We start from the raw sequence: 21148 nt of genomic DNA, 5'->3' as shown, positions 1-21148 counted from the left end.
GTGTAAATCAGCACAATATTTAAAGTAAAAGTACCTTAAACTCGTACTTTAAATAAGTTTTTGACTTAAATTAACTGTACTTTCCAGCACTAAATACACAGATTAGAAACATGACATACACAAACAGAAACAAACACACACACTCGACATGAACCCACTAACACAACACTGACCCCAGCCAGTTTCGTGGCCCACACTAAGCCCTCAACACACAAACAGCGTCTCTCCTCCCCCGACTGTCTCTCCTGATCAACCTGTCTCTCTGTCACTCACCGGCCTTCCCGTCCTCCTTCTCGGACCTCATGGCCTCCTCCGCACAGGCTCCACTCGACTCCACTGTCAACTGCGGTGTTAGCTCTCATAGCAGGTGAAAAAAAGGAAAGAAGGAAGACATGCACACTATCTCATGTACAGGCCAGCGCACACACACACACACACACACACACCATTCAAACCAAAACACACAAGGCACCAGCGGAGCCAGCAGCCGCTCCCAGCCCTTCTTGGTGAGGCTCCACCCAGACAGGTTACTAGGAAGTTGTCTCCCTGAGAGCCGCTCGGCAACATTTCCTGCTCTCTTTCTTTTTTTTTTTTCCTTCTTCTGAATGCGCCTCTTTTTCTCCCCCACTTTGTGTATACACTACCTGTCAAGTGACACGCCCAGGAGCAGCCCCACGCCCCCTTTTCATCTTCTTCTCCCCCCGTAGCGAGAAATGAGTGGGAGGGGGAGGGGAATACAAGCTGCACCTCAGGCCTCAGGTACTGCACCAGGTGAGACAGTGGAGCTGTTACACCACCTGATGGCCGAGAGCAAGCAGAGGACGGCGCATGTTATGACTCTCACAGACTAAACAGAGAACAATACTCCCCTCTGTGTGAAAGCAGCGTGCTCCCTCCGAGCTCACGATGCCTTCGTAGCCTACGCGAGTTTACATTACTCACTTCCTGAATGTGGATGTGTATATTCTGCCGGAAGAGGTAGGTAATATAAACTCTGAATGAAACCGCTCCATAAATGGATTGTGACAAACTGCATTATTAATATAGGCTCTCCTGTGTTATTGGTGGTTATCCACGGACTGCTCTTTTGCCTGGCCCTTTACAGAACCGCATGTCAAGTTAGATGGAAACTTGGGCAAACACGGTCACAGAGTAAAGAAGGTGAAGGCTAGTCAAGCCGCTCGGGGCTATTTGGGCCTGAAACCCTCAGGGAGGTACGAGCAGGTGGTTCGAAGAAAAAGATAAACTAAATTAATTCAGCCTGCAGAGCTCCACTGGACATACACTTATAATGGAATTTCTAGTTTGTGAGCACCTGAGTGACATAAGTAGCATACTAAAGCAAGAGAGTGAGCATAATGCGTGCGCGTGTTTGTGTGGAAGAGGAATTTTGAGTTAAATCGCTTGCGTTTAAAGCCGCAACAGCAGCGGACGAGCCATTTGTCCTGCTTGTCAGCGGCTGACGTCCAGCGCTGCAGCTCAGTCCAAAGATCAGATGTGCTCTAACCAGACACTTGTCACACAAGGCAATGGATCCGTCAATCACATGCTGACGCCTCAAGGACTGTACTGGCAGGTCCATTCTCCCAGTGATCAGAGCCGAGGCGAGAGATTGTAACGATAACTTGTGTGTTTTTCTCAAGTGAACTTTCACATAATCCACTTTGATTAAAATCGGACCCTTCGGCTTTCGTAAGATTAAGATTTTCCTGACGACTTTGTGATCCCAAGGTCATGCATGCTGTAGACTCCCGATTACTCACAGCATTGCTTTTATCCTGACAATTCTTCAGTCTGAGATGATCTTCTCCTCAGTGTCCCTTTCCTCCAGCTTAACTCCCCGTATCACTGTCATTCATTTGCTTTGCTCACATTAAAGTCAGAGGAAATCTAAAATCGTTTTTTTTCTTTTTCTACCCTCTGCTCTCCTCTGCTGTGTTTCTCTCTCCTCTCTCAGCTGCACACGGTTGACCTGTCAGTCTGCATTATCAGTGCTGGGGGAGCGTTGATAGAGAGCCGGGACGGAGCGGCATTAAAATATTAGCTAGCCTTGAGAGAGGACAGGGGGTGAAAGAAGAAATAAATGAGGAGAAGGGAGACTGAAAGCAGCAATGGGCACGTGGGGGAAAGAAGAAGAATGAGTGACTGAGTTCACTACTGTCGCTCCCCATTGTTGATGGAAATAACACCGGGTTTGTCTAATAGCTCCTGAACGTGCTCCGCCAGCTTCGAGGGGCTGGATCGGATGAAAAGATTGGCATTACAATTACGCTGCAGACTCTCTGCTCCGGCATCAGCCTGAGAACAATAGAGAATAACAGCCATCATTATGATGAGAGAAAGAAATCGACTCGGGGCATGTAGATTAAGTAACAATACACATGCGATCAATACACTTTATGACCAGTGCCTTTTGTGGTGCGTATTATTACAGGCTGGTCAGTTTGATCACCACACGCGAGGGAGTGAGTTAGACTATTATCCTGAGCCACACGGCCCCTCTATAAAACTTATTTTATTTCTCAGACTGGTGACAGTGAAGGGGCCCCGCTGCGATGCAATAACTGCCCATTACATCATTTGTGCAATAAACTTCAACGAAACTCAATTCTGAATTAAAGCAAATCAGGTCTCAGTGTCTTTCGCCAGTTTCACTGTTTGTTTGTATTTGGTGACGAAACGCGTTATTTAGCCGCGATAAATCGAAGCCTCAAGTGAAATAACGAGGCCCCTGATTGTCAGGTAACAGGAGCAGATTGTTCCCAGCCTGCACTGGGACCTTTCCCCCAGAGTTAACCTCCCAGTCGAGCTGACAGCTTTGTGTCTTTTAACTGCCAGGATAAATCACTCCTCACACTTCCTGCTGTCACCAAGACAACACTTTATATTTTTTTCGAGCAACATCCTACCTTTGCCAAGCGAGCAGTCTGGAGTGCCAAAGTCCATCAGGCTGGATATCTCCGTCGGGTAGCACATGTCTGTCACCACTGTCTTCTGTCTGTGATGAACTGATGGATCTGCGGGCGACAGAAATTATCAATGAACGCACTTTCACAGCCGTTTGCATCAATTCACATTCACACAGCCAGCTTGTTCAAATATGTGATGATAATGATAACAATAATAATAATAATAATAATAATAATAATAATGAGTGGAGGGCTGGTTGTTTACGGCCATGGAGCTATAGAGCAAATTTGTTAAATCAGGTGTTTCATCCTGACATGATGTCAATTCGACGCACATCCCTGAGCTTTCAGACAGACCGCAAATATGAACCTCTCCTACAAATCACTGCATTCGTGATCGGCATTTCAAAGCCATAATAATGCACAAACTGAAATAGTAATGATGCATGCTTATTGTGTTACTTTACAATGTCTGGCAAAATTTTCACCTATTTCTAATACTTTCTAATATATTTTCAATTCATTTTCTTGCTCTTTACATGCAGCTAATGACACTAAACAAGGACTCATCTGAACCTCCATTGACTGTGGTTTGACTACTCATCATTTTCTCTCCTTTGACTTATTCATTTTGTGAAAATGAGTTTGATAGAAATAACCTCCATGTGTAAAGCATGAAATGCTACGAGAAGCGAGTGATCATTGACTGAAACCATTGTCTCGCTTTACTGCGGAGACGTTTTGTGAAGCAGAGACAAAAGCATTACAACGGAAATGGGTTTTTTTCTTGAAGAGAACTCAGATCCTGCTATTGATCTGAAATCGTTGAGCGGAAAGGTAATTCCGCTAATCTTATACATCCCTCTGAGGCCACAAATGTTAGATCTCATGTCAGACGACGCACGACAGCACCTCCTGCAAATACAAATAGCATTTAAATTGAACATGTCCTCTTGTTTAACCACGATCCTCCTCCGCGAGGACAGCAATAAGCAGCTGCCGTCAGACGCCTTCAGCTGTACCATCTGCACAGCCACTCTCCCACAACAATGATATCACTCTTGCTGCCTAATCTACATATTTTAGCAGCTTCATTTTCATGACCGTATGGCATTTACCTAAATCAGTGACCTTCCCCACCCTTTTCCTGTCAATAACCGTTAAGGGGCTGCTAAGCTGACCTTTTCCTCCGTTTTTAATATGGAGATTGGACAGTAGGCGGGCTCTTGCTCAGTCGCTCTGCCTCACTTAGCACCGACAATAATGAGAGTGAGAGATGAAGCTGCTGGAAGTGGGAAGGTGTTGGGAACCGCTCCCTTAATTGAGAGAGAAATGTAGATGCGAATGAGCTGTATTTAAATTATTACATGGGGTTTGCAGTGTTTGCCTTCTCTGCTGTGTATGATTCATATGATAAAAAAAGTTTCATCTTGGTACATCAACATATTTAGATTGAGACTTTTCACTGGTTTCAGTGTTTTGATGAGCCACAGTCCGTTGTGTTTCAAGGGAAAACACCTCAACATTGTGTCTGTCAGTGCTGCAAAGCATATGAATGTGCACTAGACAGAATGGGTACATCCCGTGAGGAGTGAGCAGTTATTCTGACACCTAATTTCTGCCTGATTGAACCTCTTGTGAAAGGTTATGGAAATGATGAGGCGGAGCGGAGCTGGCCTGTCTATAACCCAGCTGACCGCAACAGGCAGCACTGGAGATTGTGATGCCATCCAATATCTAAACAATTTTCAGGATTATCATCTTCACCTCTCACTGCACACGCACACCTGTTTTCACATTTCTCCCTGGGCGATTACAACAGGAGCTACATGAAGTCTCCAAACTTCAAGAACCAACATGAATGGACCTTTTTTCTCATTAGAACTCTGGAAAATGTGTGGGAGATGTGTGTTGATGATGTTAAACAAAAAAAACTGCTTATCGCAGAAGAATTATTGTCATGTCCGGCCTCCAGCCTCCGGCCTCCTCTACCCAGACGCTACAGAACGTGCCGAAATTTTTTCTGTGGTTTGAACGCGCCCGACAATCTCCTGCTGCCTTCGTCATATATAAACGGCAAACTCCTGGAAAAATGTCCACAACCAATTTTCCAGACATTCTCTGGCATTCATAAAACCAGCTAGTTTCTGCACTGATGAAAGGTGAGTGACAGTATCACCAATCAAAACACAGAGAAACGAAAAAATATGTAATGTTTATTTCTCCCATTTGATTATTTTCCTCCAAAAAGCAAACTGCAGGCTATTTTCAGTGTAGATCTATGTTACAGTAAGAAAAAAATATGCACTGTCATTTAACTTAAAATTGAAAGTGCTAATCTTTTGAAAATTGTATAGACTCATTCGCAAATAGTAAAACAAGAAAAAGAAAAACAGCCCTTGAAGTATTTTCGCAAGGGAAACACCCACTAATTATTAATGAGAATATGCTGAGAGTGTGTCGCTGCAGAAACACCCCCAGGTGGTGCAGGAAGTCAGAGAAGCTATTCATCTGATACAACTTCCCCTTCCAGCCTAAACACTGAGCTGGGGGGTGCAGGCGACATGCATGGGACACGGAGGAAAGAGGAAACAAACACTCGGCGGGAGGCAGAGCGGGAATTCAAGCAAAAAATCGGAGGCGGCTATCACTTGTGTGCAGGCAGTTCATCTTTTCCCACCCTCAGCCAACCTTCAATTACAATGGCAGTCAATCCGTCATGTGGCAGACACATTCATTCCTGTATCAGTAATTTCCTCAGCAAAGGAGGAGACGCATCGCCATGCGACTGTGGAAGCACAACACCCTCAAACGCAGTAAAAACTGAGTGCAACAACACGGCTGCATGTTTTGTATCACTCTGAGAGACTAATGCAAACCTGCGCAGGCATCACTTGTGATGATTCACTATGGCTGAGACAAGCTATAATTACAAGGCCATCCACCGTGTGTAAATGAGAGGCCTATCTTTAAGTACTGACTGGTTATCAGAGTAGTTTGAACAGAACAAAAGGTCACTTTATTATTTCCACATATCCTCAAACACTTTTGGGTCTTTGTTAAGGGAGGGGAGCTTTTAGGGGGTTTGGGGCAGATCAAAATTCAAAGCATGAGCAATGGATAATGAGGGGATTTCTTTTTTGGTTAATTGCTTAGTTTATGTATGTGACAGAGAGAAAGATGATAAAAGTATTAGAATCTCCCAACGATAAATAACACTGGGATAAAAAAGGAGTTAAGATGTTTAATGAGCAAATGGATTCTGTTGTAATCCTAAAATGTTAAGCCCTGAAGAATTTAAACTTTTTTTTTGGGGGGGGGGGGGGGGGATATGCGGTAATGATCCCCCGTTGGCAAAACAATAACTATAGTGTTTAAATTTCTATTATTTCCTCTCAAGCATTTAAATTGACACGACATAATGTGAGAAGAATTTGAATCAAATTCTAAATGGAATTTCACAGCAGCGCCAACAATGAATAAATTAAGAAAGTTAAATGATGTGAACCCTTTTGGGTTTCTAACCTTTGGCACAACACAGAGCCAGAAAATCTTGCCTGGTTACATAAGACAACGGGATTGAGTTTGGTTTAGATATTTAGTGTCTGAGTGTTTCACATGGGACACTGACCATCCCTGACTCCAGAGCTCGCAGGTTCCCTCTGTTGTTATCAGCCACAGACACATGGCGCTCATCCAAATCCCAGTGTGCAGAACTCTGACAAGGCCTTCCCACATCACTACAGTGGGTATCTCCACTGGTAGGCATCATTAAATCCCCTTAAACATAGATGGTGCCGATGGTTTAAAAAGAAATCTATATTTATAACTTTTATCATGGTGCAACAGTAGATATGAAATCAGGAAAATTGTACCCAAAATGCTGCGCAGAAAATGACAAATCGAAGCCTCTATAAAAATAAACTAGCTGTAAACATGTGAAAAAATTATTATTTAACAACTGCAGTGAAATACTTTGGGGGCAAAGCTGACTTAGTATTCAACAACACTCTCGAAACCGTTAGAAAAGAAACAGATAGATTTCTCCTCAGGGATAGATTGAAAGTGAAACTAAAAGCTATACATCGATGGTTGAGCTGTCACGGCTCTATTAAAGAACCCAAACATGCCGCCAAAACCCAGCAACAAAATGTCATTCTTCTCATATTTGACTTTGCCCGGAGCTGAAAACATACTGTCTATTAATCTGTGTTAATAATCATACTATATGTGCCACAGTGAATTAATACTCCAGCCGCTAGCAGAGCATTAGGCCTGAAAAGGCTGCTCCAAGGCTGCTGTGATCCACAGCCTCTGGCTGCTGCCTGAACGCTGCCGGTACGATCACAACAGCAGCCTGCCGAAGGAAACATGCACAAAGAAAATACCCTTCAGGGACACATCTATTACATCAATGAGGAGAAATCGCTTGAGAAAGAGGAGTATCCAGGGTTACCGCTGTTGGGCCTGGTGATGCTCTGCTCGACAGGCTGAAGTTTTGTTGCATTAATATGTGAAAAGACAAAATGAAGATGGAGGATTTTAGAAAGCAACATGTAAAGAGCTGAAGGACGTAGAGAGACGCTAACCAACCTGTTCCTGTCCCATTCAGTACTGTTAAAACAGAACTTTTCATCACAGGGCAACATGAAGATAATATTCAATGAGATTTTTCCACATTGTATCTGCTGTCCCCTTTAATGAGACATATTATGCTTTTTCAATTTTCGCCCCTTCTTCTACAGTAGTGTGCTGTATTGTTTTTTTTGTGTATGTAAAAGTCAAAAAGCCCAAAGTCTGCAGTTAAGAGAGCTCCTCTCCCTGACAGAAAACACTCCTAAAGCTCCTGAAAGTCTACTTTTGAGTTAATTAAGTGAGTGTGTAACTATTAACGACTATATATTACACAGACAGGCCGAAATGACTCACAAAGTTTGCATGAGAAATTAAATGACCCCTGGCCTCTAACCTTCCTCTCAATTGATTTTGAGAAATTCATTCAAATTAGAAATGTTCCAATTTTACACCCTACATCCATATATACAAAGAGGGTTTTATTTATGCCATATAGACAAAATAAATCAATAAATTCATGATATGTCAGATCAGGCAGATCAGATCATTCTGAAAATGTATTCAAAGGGTGAAGACGGGGGCACATTTGAATGAGTATCCTGTGAATCACTAACTCAGTATCACATGCCTCACCTGCTCACAACAGCACCAGTGTTGTGGTGCTCAACCCTATTACCAGCTGAAGGGCACAGGAAAACAGAATCTACCTGCATTGATTATTCATATCAATACTAATTAGGATATGATGCCTTACCTTGGAGTCACTATGGAATGATGCATAACTACATTATCCCATAGTAACTGCTATGATCATCTGTATTTGAACTGATGACCATACATAATCACAGTGGGGCCGACCTGCCATTGTGAAATTTACAGCTTAAAGAGCTACGTGTATTATGATGAATTAAAAGAAGAAAAAAAATCATCCTTCATGCTGGCTACCTTACAGATATGGACATACGACAGATGTAGGACAGTCTATCAAGCATTTGTAATCATTGCCGTTCAACCAGAGAAAAATGTGGAATCCATTATGGCAGATAATACATGTTTGTGTAAACCTGGTGGATTAACTACTGTCATTCGTACAAAACAGCCTCCTCAGAGAGCAGCGCAGAGAGTTACGTTTCGGTTGGATTAGCCACTCACTGTCGGACGTGGACCCATTGTCTGCCACAGTGGCAGATAACAAATTCATAATTTGGAGTTTCTTCTTTGTACTGGCAGCTATGTTTGATGTTGTCGTCAGAGACACAGTACTACAGAGACTGTTTTTTGTCAAATAGCACAATTTCCCAAACACACAAGTAAAGAAAACTGCACTCTACTACCAAAGGAAAATGGATATAAAGCCAAGCAGCATCTTCATAAACACGAATGCCCAGTTGACAAAAAGAATCTGGCAATGACCATATATTATATATAGAACACAATATGCACAGATAAACACACACAATCCCTCACTCAAACCCAAATTCATATACACATATGAGGCTGAACACACACAGACTTCATGGCTCATCTGGTTGATTCTGTGGGTCTCAGCTGGTCATTGCAGGGCATCATCTGCTCTGCCACAACCCAAAGGCTTTGCTGGACTATAGGAAAGCTAGATGAGGGTGGATTTAAAGGAAAGATTAAGCAGAAAAATCTGCCTGGAAGAAATCCAGCACTACCACAACTAATAAAAAAAAAATCCTCCTGCTCTCTTTGTGCCAAGGCCTTTCCTGCCTTTGCAAATGATTGGCAGTGTCCAAGTGTGGGGAAATTTGGAAAATATGAGATGTTTTGCTGATCTCTATCCCCTTTAGGTCTTGGGAATTGACCAAACCCATCCCGACTGCATCTGCAGGACACTCTTCTCTCTTTATCACAGGACTGGGAAAGACAGACTGACTTGCTTTAAATGCGAGTTACTTTAGTTGCAAATGGGACTTAACTATGCTTTTTAAAACATGGCCCCAACCAAGAGGGTGAATTGATAGTTTGTTTGCAACATAAAGAATGTGCAAGATAAGGGGAATAACAGCTCCAAAAACATCACCACAATAAAAAATTGAAGGACTCCAGTGGGAGAGAGTCATTTCTCCAGGGGAAACCACCACCACTCATCAAGCTGAATAATACAACAACACAGCAACGCAGCGCTTGGAGTCATCGAGTGTGTAACACACAGAGCGCAGAGATTTTCTGTTGGTGCTGCTACAGCATAACAGCTGACATACTGTGTGTGAGACATAGTTTGAAGGGCTGACCAAGAGTGATGCTCGGTGAAGGTGTGAATAATAGAAGTGAGACAGCATGGTTCACTGGCTCTAGACAAAACAAGCTACCGACGGAAGGATGGGAATCACCCACGAGGAACCTGCACTGTAAGAGAACACAATGTCCTCAAAAAGACCCGGATATCATCTGAAAATGTACAACAACTCAATACAGTAAAGTCTAACTCAAACCCGACAACTTTATCTCTGCAGGGGCAGAAGAACAACAACGTTCAAGTCAGTTGGTAACCTGTCTTGATTTTAAAAGATGCTATTGAGGCATGACATGTCTTACTATTGTTATAAATAGCACCCGCATGCTAGAGTTGCCACTACAGCTGACAATTGCAGGAGAGAAGCGAAGACAAAACAACGCCGTGCTGCCACCCTGGCATCAGGCATAATATGAAAAAAAAAAGCCACAAGTGCTCATCTTGGAACCAACAACAAAGTCTAGAGCTTTTAGTCAAAATGTGTTCCCTCGCTCTAATAATCCTGGCAGGCAAGCAATGATCAGACAAATTTGATAAAAGTGACATTATGAATTTATCAGTTAAAGTAGCTTATATTTAATCGTTAAAATTAATATAAGAATTTTATTATTTAAACTCACCAGCTAGTATTCTTTATCCCAGCAGGGCTAACAAATCCTCAAATTTAATCTTCCCTAGCTTGTCTTGTCATGGGCTTTACTGCACTATACAACATTCCCAATTATATTTTTAAAAAAAACATATAAATCAATAAATAGCACAAGAAAATTGTGCCAATAAGCTTGTGGAACACACACACCACACAAAAGCAATCTGATCCAATCCACCGAGAACAAACAGGTGCATTCTCAAGCGGCATTGACAACATCTTACACAAACCCTGAGGTCAATAACATGTTATCGTGATGTTAAGTACCTCCACTGTCTTGGGAATATGTTTACAGTTGCCTACTGTAGATCACACTGAGGAAACCAAATCTTCCACCAGACGGTAAAACCTGCATCTCAGTTCATCTGGACTTTCACACCGAAAGTGCAAATATGAGATTGCATAGTGTAAAGCCGTTTCATTTCTATGGAGGCGGCACTCTCTCGGGCAACTGAGTGAGGCATAGAAAGTCAACTCATACTGACCAAATTCACAGGTCTAAACTGAACTGAAAAATTTCACGAAAATCTGGGTCTTTTTTCCTTTGTCGGGGACATTCTGTGGCGTCAGAGCAGCAGGAGGTGGCGATGACGATAATTCAGCAGCAGAAAACTGTGTTTTTGTTTACAATCATCAACACAACTATTCGTTCGCCGTGACTTTTCCGAAGATTTTCCTGCTGTGTTCTCACTCTGGCATATTCCGGAAATTTTACTTTGGGCGCTGGCAGGAAAAGTTCAAGAAAAATGTCCGTAGCAACAATTGCAGAAATTCCCCTCCGGAAAGAACATTTCCAGACTTTAGTGTTAGAGCAGCTATACTGTACTAAACAGTACGTCCAAGACAATCAATCGCCTGGAGAGAATATATGAGCTCTGTTCACATAGTACTGTATAATAGTGTGTTGTGTCGGTTTTGGAAGCTCAGAGAAACTCTTTTTCTCAGTCAACTTAACATTTCAGTGAGAGGAACCTGGTCAGGGGAGGGGAGGCTTAATAAGAAACGCAGATTAATGCAGGGATCCTTCACATGCCGAACAATCCCTCCAGGTCATTACTCATTTTACTGCGCATGAATTACATAATAAGCTTTGATAGAGAAGGGACGTAAGAGCGCGAGAAATAGATAGTGAAGCTATGCTGTTATTCCAGGAGGAAGAAATACAGTATATCACACAGAATTACATCCCTCTGGTGAGGTGATGAATCACCCATTATAGTGGCGAGTTTTACGGTAACGGGGAAAAAATTCAGTAAATGAAAAACGACCCAGGGAGCCATTCATGCAACGACTTCTACTGCAGCGAGTGTTTGCAGTAGACGCTAAAGTCTTTGAGGTCACCGACTTCCTCTCGCAACACACACAGTTCTTCAAGAACCAGAATCAACTTTTCGCTCGGCAGTACGCAGCACTCAGAATGACTAATGTCTCAGCGTGGGCCCCATCTCGAGAAGGGAGTTGACCACTTGCACCTCTCCCATTGCATCGGGGCGCAGAAAAGAGATTCATTCTCGTGTAGCAGAGCATCCACACTGAAAATCGAGCAATCCTCTCTGTCAGCGCTGCGGCCGACATGCAACTGTTCTCAGTGGGGTGGCGGTGGAAAAGCTCATTAGAAAACTCAGCGTTACAAACTTAAAGCCACAGTACTTCATGCACAAACCGTGAACTGCTTTAAGCATAGTGCACTTCACACATCTACTAACTACCGACGATTCTCATACCTGCGGCTGCTGAGACTTTATGTATGAAGATGACCAGTATCAAAAGACGTGGAATTTGCTGAATTCTTTGGTTTTCTTTTCAAGGGAAAGAGTTTTTGATCCTGTGGACCTGTCTCCAGGAATTCATAGTGTGTAGAAAGTTTTATAAATACAATAACAGAGGGCATCTAACTGTAACTGGAAGAATCGTGGTCTGTATTTTCGCGACGGCCCATCTAATAGTTAGTTTTAGCTAGGAGTTCCTAACTTTTCCTTTGGGGCGAATGAAAAGCTTCAGTTTTTGGTTCAGAGTAATTAAAGAAATGAATATGATTTTTTTGTTTTCTAGAGTAACTTTCTTCATTTCTTCCCTACATATTTCTATATACATTCAGAAAAGTGTGTGTTTCGTTGTAAGTATCACATCAGCAGCGAGTTAAAATGACATCTACAACAACGGGGACATCAGTTTCTCATTATCTAATATAATTTAGCCAATAACAATAACTGTGGAAACAAATCTCAGTAGGGAGAAGGCTGACCTTCACCACCTGCAGTGGAATGCAAGACTGAGGCCAATTTGTGGGACTTGAAAATGTGAATAAAAAATCAAATAATCTGATGTGAAACTTTTATGTCCATGTTGAAAGCACACCTGTCTGATGAAACTCTGTCTCGTGGAAGATAGAACAACCTGCTCGACAGCTGACAAGGTCTGATGCAAGCTGGTGCTGAAGATTTCTGTTTAAAACCAGATTAATCCCTTTTTTTGGGGGGGGGGGGGGGGTTAAAAACCTCCTAAAGCTCCTTTTATTTCAATGTTTAATTATTAAACTAACTGTCACTCTGTTGTGATTCACGGTGATATGCCAGTTTACGGACACTGCTCTTTCCATCCTCATCTTGTTTTCTCTTGATCTTCTGCAGGCTGTGTTGATAATTACTGATGATAAGAAGAAGAGTCGCTCCTCCACCTGCCCACGAAGCCGACCTTTTTATCGTGTGATACTGTGTATCGAAAGTGCAGACAACAGCCCACAGGCTCCATGGTCCACTGAGTGATTGATGTCATCTCATTAGCTATGGGAGTTGGAACAGCTGAGATCAACGCAGGCACTCTTTCTCCATCAGTATGTACCATTTTTTTTCTTCATTTTTCCTGCATTTTCGTACTTTGCCACGAGTCCACCAGCCTCCCCTCTCCCTCACTGCCCTCTCTTCCCGCATCAATCAAGCTCTTCTCCAAGTTTTTAAATCCCCAAATCCCCCAACTCATCTAGCTCTTTCTCCCTTAGGATTTTCGTCCTCATGATTATTAAGATTCCTCTCCTGTCTCCGCGCTGTAACTCCTGCAGTGATAGAAATTTTTTTCCCCCTCTGTCACTGTTCCTCCCTCCATCATTAATGCCCCTCTCCGCCACCTCCCCCTGGCTGGTTCTGCGTCACTGATCACCATTCGTTCAATCTGCTGAGGCTTCTTCCCAGGAGAGTTACTGCAGTAATAGGAGCAGAGAGGCTCTGGGGTGTATACTGCTGGCGCCCTGCAGGGCAGCCTGAAACAGAGAGCCATAAAGTTGGGAGCTCTTAAACATAGCAAAAGTAGAAGGGCAGAAAGAAAATGAGAACATATACCGGGATTATTTTAAACGTGAGAACTATCAACATCCCATTTCTGTTTTCCACAAATCCTCATGGCACAGGCATTTGCTCAATGAGACTTCTGCAGAGCATCAGAACAGCAGCCATCGTTCAAATCAGAAACATTGAAAAAAAAAAACAGAGTTTTCAGTTCCTGCGTCTCCCTGAGGCAGTGTGATCTCAAGGGAAGTTGCCGGATTGACTGCAGACATTCAGCAGTACCTTGTTCCTCCACAGTGTTGTCTGGTTAATTAATAAACAGTGAGCTCAGATTCTCGAGGCTCCGTTTTGTTTCCTATTTACACCGTGTTTCTGTAGGCAGACCTCCCAAAAGACACTACGGAGCATCTGGCCAACCATGAACCATGTTTTTCACTTTGAAGCGCAAAAGAAAGCTGCTATTTCAACACCAGAGATCAATTTACCATACAAGTTGCCCTGTGAGATTTGTTTGGGGAAAAGTAGTCTAACTTTGTGCAGAGCAGAAGATTGCTATAGAATTCACAGACAGGAAATTGTGTCTGAGCCGCCTGAAGGAAACAGTGTCACTTACATCTCAAATATGAAAAGTGATTTTGTGGGTCAGTGCTGGTTTTGACTCATCTGTAAAAGTATCATTCAAGTTTTGTTATTTGTTGTTATATGGGTTATATTTCGGCTATTAATCCTATTGGTTATGGCGACGTTATACTTACCAAATGCATGGGTATAACCATATTCAGTTCAATTCAGCCATTTATTTACAGTAGGAAGAAACAGTGAAAAAACAAGAACCCTCTGCCAAAGCACTGCAGAGCTCACATTCAAACACAGACACAAGGAGAGAAACCAAAACAAAAGATGACAAGTTGAGTGCATCAAACTGCCAAGTATTTGAGGAAAGAATCAATCAAAAACCTCATCACTTAAACATTTGCTGCCGAGGTTAATAAAGTCCTCAGCTCTCTGAAAACCACCCGAGGACAAAGTATCAGGCTTCAAACTCTGTTCCAAACTGGGTCGCGGCCAAGATTTTAGAAATACTCAGGTTGTGTGTCCAAGATTCCAGGATTTTTTAAAATCTGCTTTCTAAATATTCATATTTCTTGTAAGCGCTATTTATATGAAAAGCAGACATATAGCAGGCCAAGACATGTGGAGACACAAAATTCAACAAATGCATAATAAATATGCATAGTAAATACATACATGTTTATTAAGTATTTCAATTTTATTCTACTCAAAAAGTACCTTTTACTCCATCACAGTTATTTCACAACTCTAGTTACTTTGCGGTTTCAGAAAACTTGACCTGCTCCATAGGAAACTATTTGAGCCTTGGTTCCGACACAATTGGACCAAATAACTCATCATTTTTCTCAACATGAAGCAATATAGACATACATCATATTCACAGAACGTTAGGAACTCGACTACACCTCAATATCAACCATGTACACCTCTATGAAACACAATCAAAACACCAAGCAACTAAAACAGCATATGGCATAAACAACATGCCAGATATGTCCATGACGTGACAGTGGTGATATTCCAAGCTTACAACACAAGCTACATATCGATTGAAAGCTCAGAGTTCACTGATCCCAATTGAGTGTTTATTATAACTCTCCGACCAACTGTCATCGAATAAGCAGCCGAAGAAGAGCAACAAAAAATGTTCGTATCAAAAAGTGACATTTGGAATCACATATGCTACATGCTAAACATGAAGCTATGAAGCCATGCGGCATCTGCACAGAACAGGGAGACAATGTTATGATGTCAACCCTCTTCACCGACACGAAACACAATTAAAACACAGAGCAACCAAGTCATCATATCGCATGAACACCACAACTTTACATGATAATATATCACAGATGTCAGACTTGATAGCTGCTGCTAACAACATGCTAACAACACAAGCTACATATCATGCTAACGCCCAGCCTCTGCAGATTCCAACGCTTCCCTTCCTCTAACTCTCAGACAAACATTCATCTTACCAGCCACTGACCAATGTTCATATCAACACAGCGACATACATAAATTATGTCTTACCATCGAAGTATTTGCAGGAAAAGTTGTGTTTTGTTCCACAAATCCGATTCCGCTAGCTTAGCACGAAGACCGCTCGTCATTTCAAGATATTAATCCGCCTGGTCCGTCCTACTTTGACTACATATGCGGAAGTCGCATGTCAAATGGCATCGGGAAAAAAGTCGTCACAGTGGGTTCGCCCCCTCACAGATAGCGAATGGTGCTGTCGGTCGATTCTACTGGCTTCGACGGTTATATAGACGTGTCAATCACCCAGATTGACCAATGCGCTGCTGAGATACACGGCTTTGTACTTTACATGAGTCTGTTCGCAGGTCTGACGACGTTACGTCGCACTACAAAGATCGTTTATGGACAGACAGATGCTCACTCGTCTTCATTAAAACAGTTCTATTAGATGTAATACACACTTACAGGGATGTTACCATGTCCCTACTAAAGCCTGTAACTTTGCCCTGGTTCACTTTCTCGGCATGAAATTTGGCACAGATTATGTTCAGATGTTGTTCTATGGATTTCAAGAGGAATGGGCTTCATCTGCATTATAACATAGGAGATATTCACTCACTTTTTTTTTCAGGCGGACATGAAATCTTTAATTTATGTTGTGTTCCAACCTCATTTATTCTGACAAATCAAACGCTGATTTAAGAGAGGGCCTGTTGCGTTTTCATGTTACCTGATGGCCACCATTGGTTTTACTGCACACTTGAAAGGGGAAGGTGAAGCGACAGATACTCAGGTGGTTGCAAGATGCAGCTTACCCACTAGATGCCACTTAATCCTTTACACACTGAACCTATAACGTGATGTACACTTGACTGCATCAGTAATGGTAATGCAATAATAATCATTTATTCATGATGAATTGTTCCCGCTTTGGTCATGATTTCTGTAGAATGAGCTCTCAAGCATTTTCTACTTTTACTGAAATTGTGAATGCAGATGACTTATACTTATAAAGGTGAATGTGGTATAACTACTTTTTCTTAAGTAGATCTGAGTTCATCTTCCACCACTGACAGCATCATAGAACCAAACTAAATATTGAAGCTTTAGTTTTTTTCTTAGATGGAATGAAGGAAAGTGGCAACTTCAAAACATGCAACTGGAGAGAGCCTATGACATCCCTTGTCGCTTCTTGGCATTCCGTCCTCGCAGGGTTCCTAGGAAACAGTTGCTGCCGGCAACCTTGGGCTCAAACTTTAATCCTCTCTCAAAACAAAAAATGTTAAGGGAACGTCAGAGAAATTAGTGCCTGTGCATAATACAGCATGACTGATGAGAGACGGGTGGAAGGGAAGCCACCAAACGATTGATGTGAGTTATTAAAAGTCAAAACACCTTGTACGTCCTGCTCAGGAACCTCAGTCACCACACACAACTCACATTAAACCACAGACAAGGGCTGAGCTCTCAACTTGCCCACCAGTAAGATCAGACGTTTAATTTTGTACTAGTGCGGCATTTCATGTGCTTGCTGAACTACTACGGTTTATTTTTTACTTTTCCTCCACTTTGACAAGCTGGCCAAGAGTTATCGGCTACTTATGTAACTGTACAGAACAAACAAATACTACCTTCGGAAATATTTTTTAGAGAGTATCTATATACTCTCGTGAAATGAGAAGGTACCTTAGGGGAAAATGAACATGCCATTCAACACTTTCTAAATAAAGTATTGACTGTGTGTAAACTGATTACGAGACAAGATGGGAGATAAGAGGCTTACATTGTCAGCTAAGCATTTTCCTCTGGGAAATCCTAAGCGATGTATCTTTAAAAACAAAAAGGAAAACTGTCTGAGATAAAATGTCAAGTTTCTGACAAAAATTGCAATGCAACCTCATCATTCAGTGAAACTGATGAAGCCCTCAGGTGAGACATGTACGCTGGACTCTATAGTCCGTCTGCTCTGGTCTCAAGGGCAAAATACGTTATACATAATCATTAATGCACATACATGGCCACATGTACCTGGTACAATTCATTTTCAAAAGATAAATCTGGCTCTGCGTATAAGCTCCTCAAGCAAAGCTCTCCAGCACGCAGGTGCTCTGAAAAAACAAAGTCAGTGGGTGGTTGGCCTTTCTTAAATTAACCATCTTTCATCTCCATACCTGAACCTGGCCTAGAAATGTCACAGCAGCTGGCTGCTGCTGTTGGATCTGCAGGACTTACAGCTAAACAGGATATTTCAGTGCCTCAGAATGTCAGGAAATGCCAAAGCCACCAAACGCATGAGAAAATTAGAACTTAAACTGTCGTAACAAAGTCCTTATTACAGGTCAAAAGAGCCGACAGAATCAAAATAATTGATAGTGTAAGTTTAGCTAATAGCTACAGAGCATTATAAATACACAGAAATAAGGGGTAGAAAAAAGACGACAGGCTCCGTCGACTGCTCATTTATTGTGTCAGACCGTTGTATCAGTCCACTGAGCAGCAACACATAATGATTCACACTTCCTGTTTCATCATGCATCCGTGCCCCCCTGTGACACAATCCTAATTAATTTGCAATGTATCATCCTAATGTGTGCACGCGCCCATGCACAAATACACACAGGAATTGTCCCTCAGAACGAAAAGGAGGCCTTTGGTATCAGATGTACACATATCGCTGATAGCACTGTAAAATTATAACACGGTATGTGTGCATATCTCGTTACAGGGCTGCAGAACACTACAGCCTCATGAATCAAAAGTCACTGCACTGCAGTTGCATGACACTCACAGAGGTCAGAGGTGGACGGCAGCTGGCGCATGTGGAGCATCGCCGCAATCGTGACCCGGGCCATGAAAATGAACGTATTGCTACTGTACCTCTGCCCATCTCAGCTCCATGCAGTTCCCATGGTATGCAGCTGGGCCGCAGCATCTTCTCAGCCCTCAACATGAAGGAAAAATCCATATCTGTCCTTCCTGCCTCCTTTTCTCTTTGACTCTGAACCCTCTGGCTGTTAGTGCGGCGTCGGCTTACTGCTCTGAGGATCCCAGATGAGGGACGGGACGCAGATTACCAGGGGGATCAGTCCACTCCCTACCATCACTTCTACCCCCCACATTCTATCCTTATTATTAACTATGGTAAAGCTTACCCTGTACTATACCCTGTGATGGTACTACCCACCTCCTGCTGGTCCCCCCCGCCACCCCCCAGATGGGACATTCCCGCGATATGCTGCTGGATTACAGTCATTCCTAAATCGGGACCTTCACCCTCCAGCTGTGTAATCAGACGGCTAAAGTAGACTGTGTTACAGAGCTAATACCTGACAGTGACTCCGAGACATATGTAAGGCCTGAGACAATCTTGGTGTAATCCCGCCATATCTGCAGTATTAAAGGGCTGCACTCACCCGACTTGGAAGACGTAGTACAGCGCCGGTGACAATGCCTCCGCTCCAATGTGATAGCGGGAGCATATTTAAACATTGAAATGGGCCACTTCACTATGTCACAGGCCTGCTGGAGAAATCAAATGACGTCGTCTCCCCTGAGAGTATTTAACCACCACAGGACAAGTGCAAGAAATCAGATAAACTTAATATGCTGGAATACTGTAAACACCTTGAAAAAACTGTCTGACTGTGTACTTACGTAACAGAGTAAGAGTGCATTATCATTTTTATTAAATAATAAAGAAAATACGGCTGTCTTTTTGTTCTCTTACTTATATCAGTATCATTATTCTTCTGCACGCTCCAACTTCCATGTACTTAAAAAAAAGAAAACGGACAATACAACTCCTTGAACCATTCACATGTCGACAGACATTTCAGCTTCAATCTCGTTCTCTTGAACTCACGTATCAGTGTTTACACTCGGACCGACACTTCACACCGTGAAGGTCGTCTCCTCTGAACAACAAAAAAGCATCAGGGTCACAACTTCCACTGTTCACTGTAGATCAGATATCTGCTTGAAGACAGTTTAAAAAAAAAATGCTGTATTAACCTGAACCTAAGACAAAATTATTTAGAGGAAAGAATGTTTGCAGTGGTTGTCGAGGACTTTTTTTTTGAATAGAAAGAGTGTCTGTGACTGAAGGTGTTGCCTTGTTGCCTAAAATTGTTTAGTTTAGTTTATGTCAAGACTTTGAGTTGATGTGATTCATGTTTACTCAGCATTTGCACTTAATGCTGTGTAAATCAACCATTCAGCTTCATTCAGTACTTTGTATAAAAACTGAAACTGAACAGAATTTTTTTTTTGGCAGCGAGCACATTAAATGTTCTGCAGGAACTTTCATTTTCTAGTTAATACCGACAAATGTTGCTGTTCATATGGGAAACATAGGCGACATCTGAGAGGTGGGCTGAGCCCGGTTTCTGAATGTCAGCGCATTTTCCAAAACACGCAGTCGGAGTTCTAACTGACGATGCTTTAGGTTTTGTGTCAGCGACATGAGTGAAGACAGGAGCCGTGTCTGGAGGAGAGACCCAATTAGTTCTCTTTCCCTGGCCTGTCACCTGACAGTCTGTTCATCCACAGCCTGATGGAAGAGCCTCTCCAGCCTGCTCATTCAAACCAATTAAGGTCTGGAGGTGTATTACCACACACTCATTACCTGTCTGTCACAGGGCTCTGATGCTCTTCACATTGCAGCTCGCTGGTCTGTTGAACAGTCTCCAAATTCCACCCTCTCATATCATCTTGTCTGTTTCCGTCTTCCTAGTTTTCTCAGTTGCGCTCTGTATGCCTTCCTTCATCAATTTGTCTTTCTTTTCTCTCTCTGTCTCTTTCAGTAACAGAAGGAAATAGAGGCAGCAGCCCAAAATATTCACCTATCAGCAGACCCACAGGCAATAGCATCTTGTGCTCGTGAATGATTATAAATCGGTGTGAACATATGTCACAGTTGAAGTCACAAACAAGCACAAAGACAAGAGAAATCAAAGAGGAGTGTGTTCATGAACTCGTGACGATGAGAAATATGGAAATGCCCCGCAGCGCCAAATTAAAACAATGCAGAGACATCTAAAAAATCCCTGAATGCACAGACGCTGACAAAAGCCCTGCGCCTCAACATTTTCCCTTTTCTGTTGCAATACAGAACAATAAAACAAAAACACTCAGTTGTCGGGGCACAGCGGGGCTGAACTTGTGACACAGGCGGACGACGTGTACGGTCTCACTTAAGCTGTCCAAACAGTTTATCCACGTGGGACGGATGAAATGTTTGGAACAATCCAAATTCCCACATTCCCCCATACGAGGCACGCTACAAAACCATGTAACCGTACACCTCTCTTAAATTAGCTGTAATTCTCGAAATGCATTTTGACTCAGCACTGAGATGGTTGGAATTCCCCCCAATGACTGTAGTGGTGCTGCCGGGAAAAGCAAAGAAAGAGAGATTATCCCA

General features: G+C 42.5%; 1 protein-coding gene across 5 annotated transcripts in view; it reads right to left on the bottom strand.

Annotated features, from left to right (window-relative positions):
• kaznb (kazrin, periplakin interacting protein b) overlaps positions 1–21148 on the bottom strand; it is a 90708-nt gene that overhangs the window by 18007 nt on the left and 51553 nt on the right. For 3 of the 5 annotated variants that reach the window (XM_035631243.2, XM_035631245.2, XM_035631244.2), the window contains exon 5: positions 2910–3017. In XM_035631243.2, coding sequence (XP_035487136.2) covers positions 2910–3017 — 108 coding nt within the window. Of the gene's footprint in view, positions 1–273; positions 450–2909; positions 3018–15777; positions 15934–21148 lie in introns of those variants that run through there. The other 2 variants (XM_035631246.2, XM_035631247.2) reach the window with 2 other exon arrangements.

Source organism: Scophthalmus maximus, chromosome 6 (genome assembly GCF_022379125.1).
Source record: "Scophthalmus maximus strain ysfricsl-2021 chromosome 6, ASM2237912v1, whole genome shotgun sequence".
In the NCBI taxonomy this organism is placed as follows: Eukaryota; Metazoa; Chordata; class Actinopteri; order Pleuronectiformes; family Scophthalmidae; genus Scophthalmus; species Scophthalmus maximus.
The sequence above is the reverse complement of the archived record's forward strand: the minus strand, read 5'-3'. Positions and strand labels throughout refer to the sequence as shown.